Below are 9829 nucleotides of genomic sequence, written 5' to 3'. Positions count from 1 at the left end.
TAGAGGAACGCGTAGGCGGAGTTTCTGTTCTCCTCTCAAACGAGAGGACATCTCGATCCCTCCTCCTACTCTTTTTTTGTATTTTTTTTTTTTACTCTCTCTCCTTCTCTCACTCTCTCTCTCTTTCTCTCTCACATACACATACTCTTTCTCTTATATGTTCTCACGTATACAACATATTTAAACATATTACTTATATACACGTTTTTTTATTTTCTTCATCTCTCTCTCTCTCTCTCTCTCCATTTAACCAATCATCTTCCTTGATTTTGTTCACATGTATCATCGATAAAAAAAAATAAAATCATTATCTGATTGATCTCTTGATTTAACACTTGAAATGCGGGCAACGTATTTTTACGTTTTTCGTAGTCTGTTAATGGAACGCGGATCACGTATAAATACGTATTCAGTAGATTTGTGATTTATAGCAGTTAACGTATAATTTTGACACAGTATGAAGTAGACATGGTTTTTAACTATGTATATGATGAATTGTACATTTTTCAATACATATGTAGTATATAATACGATAAAAATGCAAAAAAATAAGATAGAAGAAATTTTTGATCGAACTCTCGCGCGATTCTGAAAAAAAAACGCCCGCTGCACGCGTAGTTTGATGACGAAGTATACCCGCTGCATGTCGAGTGTTAAATTTGATTTTTCATTTTTTTTTTCTTTTTAGGATTAACAAAATTGTTTAAAGAAAAGATGTCAGGTATTTAATCTTTTAATTTAGATTGAGAAAGGTAAATTAAATACACGTTGATAATGTGGAATAAATAAATGCGAGTGGGAGACGAGTTTTTGTTAAATGAGTCACAGAAATGTTTTCAAATTTTTGTCTTATTTTTTTTTTCTTTTTTTTTTTTACTAATCTAAAATGATACAAGTCTGACAGAGTATAAACAAAAATAAAAAGAATTCAATTTATTGAAAAATATTTGTCATTTTCTTTAAATTTAATTTAAAATATCATTTGTGTCAGATATAAAAATAATTGAAACAAGAACAGGAACGTAATTCGTGACGTAAAAAAGAAAAAGGTTAAGAAAAAAAAAAAAGAAAAAAAAAGAAAAAACGCGCGCGTTATGAATTTAATTTAAATCGAAATGTGCATTTCGTAATTGAATTCAGAGAAAAAATCGCAATTGCACAATCTGTTACGGTTACATCGGTTGACAATTTTAAACGGTTTACAATTAACAGTTCAAAATGCTAAGCGTAACGATCCTCAAAATTCATGATCGTGCAAAAATAATATTACGTCAATTGAAACCATAAAAAAAAAAAAAAAATAATAATAAAAAGAAAGAAACAAGAAAGATCGAGGCGACACGATTAAGAAATTACATTTTTTACATTGAGATTACAAAACAGGAATGCAAATTCGTTCAATCTTTTCAAAATTTCATTACGAAATAAGTTTAGATATTATTTAAATAAAATTATCTGAATAATATCTATTTATCTTAAAAATTATTTTTATTTTTTACAAAATGTTTTAATCAAATTATTTTTCATATTAAGTTTTCAATCTAAAACTTTCAATCTCTCTTTCATCATTTATCATTTTATTGAACAAACTTTAATGAACGACACTCACAATGAGAAACTTATTGAAACCTAAAGAGAAAATCTAACCTAACCTAAAAAAAAAAAAAAAGGAAAAACAATGGAACTTCAGATTAAAAAGGAAATAAAATCCAATAAAGAAAAATTCGATAAATTTTAGTAGAAAATATCGAAGAGAAAAAGATAAAGTGAAAGAGAGAGAGAGTGAGAGAGAGAGAGAGAAGGATAGTTCTTGTTCGCGAAACCATTTCGGTGGGAGAGAAAAGTGGTCGCCATGCTTGGGCGTAGCTCGTTCAACCACTCGAGCATTCTGATTGGCTGGAGAGTTTCGTTCAACTCGACGGTTACTCGCTCGTACATTTCTCGCGCATCCTCGTTCGAAGGTTCAACTCGTCGAAGATTGTATCGTGAATCGAAACCTTTTTGGGGTGGGGGAAAGGATCGATGCAACGAGCCTCTCTCGAACCAACCCTTTAACTCGAAGAAGAAGAAAAACGATCCGATCAGAATAAAATGATCGGCAATACTTTAAATACTTGCTAAGAAAAAAATTCAAAAGAAATATCAAAAGAAACAACAACAAAAATATAATTTAATCATTTAATATCAATTTTTAGGTTAATTTTCATTTATTTCAAATGATTTCAACATAAATTTGACGAATTATTAGTTTAAAAACGATGAAATTTCGAAATAAAAGAATGACTTTGATTGGATTATATGAAAAATCAAGATGGCGGACTATATAATCGTGACTACTAGCATCAAATATCGATTGATGAATAAAATAAAAAAATCACGTGAAAGGTGTGCGACTATTATAAAAAAAAAAACAAAAAAAACAAAAGAAGAAGTATATAATTGAATGTTTGTATCGATATCTCGAAAGAATATTTTTCAACATTGGTGTCGTACTAAGCGAATCGAGTTGTTGATTGAAAGTGCGGTCTTTAACAGACGTCAGTGTTGCCAATATGGCGGCGTATTGTTGAAATAAGCACAATGACCGTGTTTAACGATACGTTAAGCCGATCCTACGATTGTTATTCTTGTAAAATTATGACCAAGTGATAAGAAGAGTGCAGCACGTGCTTTCGACCTGTACTTAACAAGCGTTGACTCTTTTGTATTAGCAAAAAAAAAAGAAAAAAGAAAAAGACAAAGAAAGAAAGAGAGTAAGAAAGAAAGAGGAAGAGAAACAAGGAGGGGTTCAGGGTAAGACGCAGGAAATAAGAAAAAATAAACGCTGTTTTGATTAGTCAGTGTCAAAGCAAACTAAGCCTTAAAACTTAGGGAATTTTTCTTTTTCTTTATCCCTCTTCTTCTTCTTCTTCTTCTTCTTTTACCTTGAAAAGTGGTTCTCTCCCTTTTACTTTTTTACTGCCGTTTTATGATCGTTGCCTTTTTACAACAGTGGGGGGGGGGGAGGGCGAGACAGAAACGATTACTACGCTGGTCATATTTCATGATTTCTTTTTCTTTTTCTTTTTCTTTTTTTTTTTTCTATACTATTCGTGAACTTATAATACAATATGTTATTTAATATCTTAAATAGGGAAGTTTAAACGGTTTAACTACCATTTATAAAATAAAAATATACAAATAAAACAAAAATATAATAATCATTTCCTTTTTTTTTTTCTTTATCAGTCATTTTTGTTCTATATCAATTAAGATCACGATCGGAGCAAAATATGATAAGTGAAAAATGCGAGGCTTGCAAATAATAATAAAAAAAAAAAAAAAGAAAATAATACGGTGTTTTCGATAAAGCACGCTCAACGTTAGCACACGTTAAATACGTGAAGTATAAATGCGGAGTCGAAGGAAAGAGGAGAACATTATAACAGTCATAGTTTTTGAAGGGAGTCATAAATTAAGGCGCACGCCAACGTGTATCAAGCTTTCGTCTTAAATCTGACAGCTTTATGCTTCGTTGCATTAGAGGAATTAATTGTTTAGGTTAAAGTGATCGACTGCCGAACAATATTGCCTTTCATATGAACGATATCGATCTTGAAGCGTCGATTTATTACAAAATACGAAGTCCCCTTACTTTAAATGGAATCTTTTAAAAAGGGGAACGATATTATTAGAACGATTTCTTCATTCTTTATTTATTTATTCATTAAGATTAAAGGAATTATGTTACTTATCTAAAATATCAAACACGATATTATATATATATATATATATATATGTGTTTATAAAAAGTTGGATTATAATGATAATGATTTAACACGTTGAGCGCCATGCCCATTTTTAAGGAAATTCCCGTCAGGCCACGTGCGCTACTTAGATGTACATATGTTATAAGCTGTCAGTCATTTATGACTGACGTGGCCTAAACGTAAAGTCTAGTGTCACTCACCGATGACTGACGTGGCGCTCAACCTGTTAAATATTGAAACTTAGTAAAGAATATTTAAAGATTTTGAATTTTATTTGAACGATGACGCCATCTCATGGTTATTATTTTGTCGGTAACTATTTTACATCGACAGTCGATAAAACAGATTCACATTTTAATATAATAAACTTATCTTAATTATAACTTCTACCAGGTACTTTACACCATGCATTTTTTATACTACAATATAAACTGTTTTATCGACCGTCGATATAATGAAACCTAATTATGTTATCGACATAGTAACCGTAAAATGGCGTCAGTGTTTACATTGTCATTTGTAGATCAACAGTAGATAGAAATGTCTTATATAATATTTTTACAAAGAATTGAGTAGAAAATAATTACTTATATTTTAAAGAATATTTTTTTGATTATTGTAAAACAGTGTCATATTCATAAGTTCATATATTTTAATATTTACAATTATTTAAATATATTTAGAAACATATAACCTAATTTTGTCTCAAGTGCGTATTAAGTTTGTTGTGTTTAGTTGTTCTATTGAACAATACACTGACTGAAGCAATCTTTTTAAAAATCTGCTATCAAAGCACAAGATTAGTAACTACGTTAATCGTGTATGTGATTTATACTTTTTCTTTCAATTATACATTATCAATAAATTAAACAATTAAAAAGATGATGTCAGAAAATACAGAAGATTTTGATAATGACAGTGATTTAGAAGAAAATAATGATACAGATGAAGCTTATGGTGTTCGAGATTGTACACTTTTTTTGATTGACACATCTCCTGAAATGTTCCATAAAAATGAAGATGGAGTACCATATTTTGTATCATGTTTAGAGGTAACACACATTTCATTTGATAATTTCACTTAACAAAACATTTTATCATTAAACTGTACAATTAATAATTTCTAAGTATACTCTTAGCCAAAATTTTTCATGTTTATATATTTTAAAAACCACACGTTTTTTTTATCTACTCCCTTTATTTTTTTTTTTTTTTACAGGATTATATTTATATTTTAAAACAAAAATTAGTATGGAACAGACAAGATTGGATGGGTTTGGTACTTTTTGGTACAGAACAATGGGATATGAATCCAGAAATAAAAAACATATTAACTTTACAAAAACTTTCAGTCATTGATATAAACAAATTAAAAGAAGTTGAAAAAATACGTGAGTCAAAAATAATAAGTCTTAATCATTAAATGTTATAAAAAATAACTAGAAGATATGTAACCACATTATAATGTTTCATTATACAACAAACCTATATTCATAATTTTGCTATTGAATATTATTTGTCATTTGAATTATTTATCAAATTATTTCTATAGGAGATTCCAAATGGAAGGATTATGAACAAATGAGTTCGTCTACTTGTTATCCACTGCAAGATGTATTATGGCACGCAGCATTAAATTTTTCATCAATAAATATAACAATGTCAGCACGTAGAGTTATATTATTTACATGTCATGATGTTCCACCATTGACCAATGAAGATGAAAAGCATCGTATCAGAGCTAAAGTATCAACTTATAATAATTTAAATATATTACTTTACGTTGTTGCTTTAGGACTAAAATGGGACGTTGAATTATTTTACAAAGATCTTGAGATGTTATCTAGAAATCTTAATAAAGAAGATTATCAAAGGACTTCTTATAAAGATTTATTGCAACAAGTTAAACGACCATCTAGACATATGGCAAAGTTACCATGGAGACTTGGCAAAGATGTTGTAATAAATGTTGATATATCAAATCTTTGTGTGTAGGTATTTTACTGATATAATAATACATGGTGTGTGTCTAAAAAGTACGATTAATGGTCTCATTCTCAAAGGAAACAAGAGTTACCAACAAAATACCTTTACTGGCTTTCAAAGTAATTCGCCACATCTGACGTCGGTTGTTCAGCTGTTGGAAATTGTCAGTAAACGCTTCTTGTGGAATTACTCGAAGCACTGCGGTCTCCAAAATCCCCACTCCCACTTAGGAACCCCAAAATCGTTGCGAAGGATAAGCCTTTCAGGACTAATTTAGGCTGAGGAAACAGAAAGAAGTCTACTGGCGCCAAATCTGGACAATAAAGAGAGTGTGCAACCAGTGCAGCCTTACAAGCACCGTGACCTTGTGTCTAGGGAGAAAGTTGAACATTTTGCTCCATTTTGAGCTTCATGTTGCAATGACACAAGTTCTGACACTGACCCTGTTTGCTGGGTCGCAGGATTTACCATCATTTCACTACAGTGAACGATGTTTGTTGACATGTCTTTCAATGTGTATGCACGAGCACCACATCCTTGTTAGTGCATTTTGTAAAATATGGGACCATTCATCGAACTTTTATAGACACACCATGTATTTTGTTGTTCTTGTACATTTTTATATTTCAATCATAATAACTCTTGTTCATGTTTAATAATATTGTATTATTTATAATGTTACAGTAAATCACAAAATATAAAAAGCATAGCAATGGATTCAGAAACTAATGCTCCTTTGGTTTCATACACGTATCTTCGAAGAAAGGAAGATACTGATGTAGAAAAGGTTTGTTTTATGTAGATTTTTTAATACTTTGGGTATATTTGACGAGTTAGACTCGTCATCTGTTTATTTGAAAGAAGTTATGGTGGACGAGTCTGACTCGTTATCTGAATGAATTAAGAAATTTGTATAAATATATAAATATTTCTATTTTGTTTGTTTCTTATAATAATAATAATAATTATAGTTAAGGGGTAATATTATATTAATATTATTATTACTATTATTTTATTTATATTACATTATTATATTATTTTATATTATTATATTATGTAGGGGGGGCCTTCGGGGTAAACACCCTAAAAGGGTATACCTGAAATAAACTTCTTATCCTATATCCTATATTATTATATTATTATATTTATTTTATATACTACTATAATGTATACTTACTATACTTAATATTACTAATATTATTATATATTATATTATATTATTATATATATATAGTACTATTATTATATATACTACTACTATTACTTAAAGAAAAACGAGAATAGTATAGAAATATAATAGTAATATATAAATAGTATATAAATAAGATATAATATAATAGTATATAAATAGTATAGTAATATAATAGTATAATAAATATGATATATATATATATATATAGTAGTATAATAGTAATAATATTTATTTAAATTTTGTAATTGAAATGTTAATTATAATTGCAAAAATATATATTTATATCATCAATATAAATATATTCCAAATAAAATGTATTACATTTGCATCTGTTCTAAAGATAAACAATAATACTGTATATTTTCAGGATGAAGATGACGAAGAGAAGATTATTATGCCATTATTACATGCAGATGTGAGAAAAATGAAAAAATTGGGCAATAAAGAAATATATTTTACATTAGATGAAGTTAAAAGTTTTGAAAATATTTATGAAATGGGAATTGATTTAATTGATGTTGAACCATTGTCTTGTGATCCTATGTATCACTTACATGCACCATATTTTGTTTCTTGTAATAAAAATTGCAGTGAAGGTAATATTATATTAATATTATTATATTACTATTATTTTATTTATATATTATATTGTTATATTATTATATATACTACTATTATTACTACTGTTATTAATACTTCATCTAAAGCAAAACGAGAATAGTATAGTGATATAATAATATAATAGTATAATAAATATAATATATATAATATATAATATAAAATAACCATATATATATAAAGTAGCACAAAATATTGAAAAATATTGAACATATGTGTATTTAATATTAAAAAGACATTAATTTGTCTTGTAATGATTACGACTAATTAATGTCTTATTAATTATGTCTTATTTATTATTAATATGTCTTTTTAATATTAAATACACATGTATTCAATATTTTTCAATATTTTCTACTACTATTGAAATAATATAGTAATATAACATTTCTTTTGTAATCTTATTTATTAGGTGAAAAATTATTATTTGCTGGTCTATTAAATAAATGTGATCAAAGGAAGCTTAAAATAACATGTAGAGTAACCATAAGACAAAATTCTGGATCATATTTATACAACATGATACCAATGCCCGATGAAGGAGGATTTTATTTATACAAATTACCATACAATGGTTCGTTTTCACAATTCAATCATAATTTTGTTGTTGTTGTTGTTTTGTTTAAAAATTACATAATTGTTTATTTTACTTGTTTAGAAGAAGTAAATGATTTTAGTGAAGAAATGTATGAACATGCGTATAATGATCAAGACAACAAAGTTCCAATTAATCATGAAGCTGTTGAATTGTTTGAAAAAATGATTAAAAAATCAACTCAAATTTATGATCCGGAAAAGTATCCAAATCCAGCATTGCAAGTCAAATTACAAAGTATAGAAACATTAGCTTTGGATTTGGATGTACGAGATCCACCGGAAGATCTTACACGTGAGTATTGTAATAATAATTAATTAATTATAAATAACAAGTGAAAAAGAAATATTTGTAATGTAATTATTCAGTTCCTGCGGAAGATTTGCTTCAAGAAAGGATTGGCGATTTAACGAAACAAATTAATGAAATATTTATCGACGAGGAAATCGAATTTGAACCAGCAAAGAAAAAATACAAAGATAATAAAAATTCTACTGATAAATCAATCGATGATGTAAATGTTCTTGAAATTATCAAAAGAAATCAGGTTATTTTCTATTATTATTATTATTATTATTATTATTATTATTATTATTCTACATTATTTACAATATAATAAAATAAAAATATTAATTTGAAAATAATTTCTTTCTTTTATAGTTGGATAAATATAAAGTATCAGATTTAAGACAATTTTTGCGCAATGTTAAATTATCAACAGCTGGACGTAAATCTGAACTCATAGAACGACTTACATCATATTATACATAATAATGTAAAACCAAAAACAATTTGTTTACATATTTTTTATTGTATTGTATTTTTAGCACAAAATACGGGTTTTGTTTTGTTTTGTTGTTTTGTTGTTTTTTTTTAACTGTATCGATATAATTTAATCAAATAGTTCAAATTTTACAGTCACTTTTTTTCTTTCTTTCTTTCTTTCTTTTTAACAGAAAAAGTGTTTTACTTTACAATTCAATGCAACAATTTTGCATTTTATTATTATTATTATTATTATTATTATTTGTGTTACATTCCTGTTGATTTATTAAAAATAATGTGTGTTTTTTCTTTTTCTTTTTTATTTTAAGTTATATTTTCATAATTATTATTCTTTCAAGAGTTATGTTCTTATAATAAAAATTATACACACATTTGTTGTAAGACAAATGGCCATTACTGATGTAACATCTTATCAAACGTTAATTACTGCAAGGATTTATGGATACCATCAAAGGATATAATTGGAAATATTGAATTCAACATATATTCAGTATTAATATTCTAATCCATACTAATTATAAGCTGATTATTATGAGAAGACCTACAAAGTTTATACACGTTTATATATCTTTATTTTAGATAAAAGATGAATAATGTTATAAATATAATATTTTAATATAACTTTTGTAATATAAAAATTAACAAAAATTATTTATATTTATTTATTAATAAAATAAATATCGAAAATAACAATTTTCTATTATTAATACAACTATTGCTATTGTAAATTTGCAAATATCAAAATGATATATTATATGATAAATTATTTGATATGATATATTATATTATTATATATTGATATATATATTATTATATGATATATTATATGATTAAATGATAAATTATATGATATGATAAAATTATAAAATGTAAGATTCGCGAAAGCTTCTTAAATTCTTGCGC

General features: G+C 26.8%; 1 protein-coding gene across 1 annotated transcript; it reads left to right on the top strand.

Annotated features, from left to right (window-relative positions):
- The first annotated feature begins 4252 nt into the window (after positions 1-4252).
- Positions 4253-9619, top strand: LOC107071226 (DNA repair protein Ku70). The gene is made up of 9 exons (XM_015330022.2): positions 4253-4801; positions 4969-5140; positions 5302-5740; positions 6420-6522; positions 7295-7523; positions 7958-8119; positions 8204-8434; positions 8509-8687; positions 8801-9619. The coding sequence occupies exons 1-9, from the start codon at positions 4631-4633 to the stop codon at positions 8909-8911; spliced, it is 1797 nt and encodes a 598-aa protein (XP_015185508.2). The 5' UTR covers positions 4253-4630; the 3' UTR covers positions 8912-9619.
- The last annotated feature ends 210 nt before the right edge of the window (positions 9620-9829 follow it).

The sequence above is a fragment of the Polistes dominula genome, unplaced genomic scaffold (assembly GCF_049000335.1).
Source record: "Polistes dominula isolate Pdom_NZ unplaced genomic scaffold, Pdom_raw_medaka contig_26, whole genome shotgun sequence".
Classification (NCBI taxonomy): domain Eukaryota; kingdom Metazoa; phylum Arthropoda; class Insecta; order Hymenoptera; family Vespidae; genus Polistes; species Polistes dominula.
Note: the sequence above shows the minus strand (reverse complement) of the source record. Positions and strands in the feature narration are given on the sequence as shown.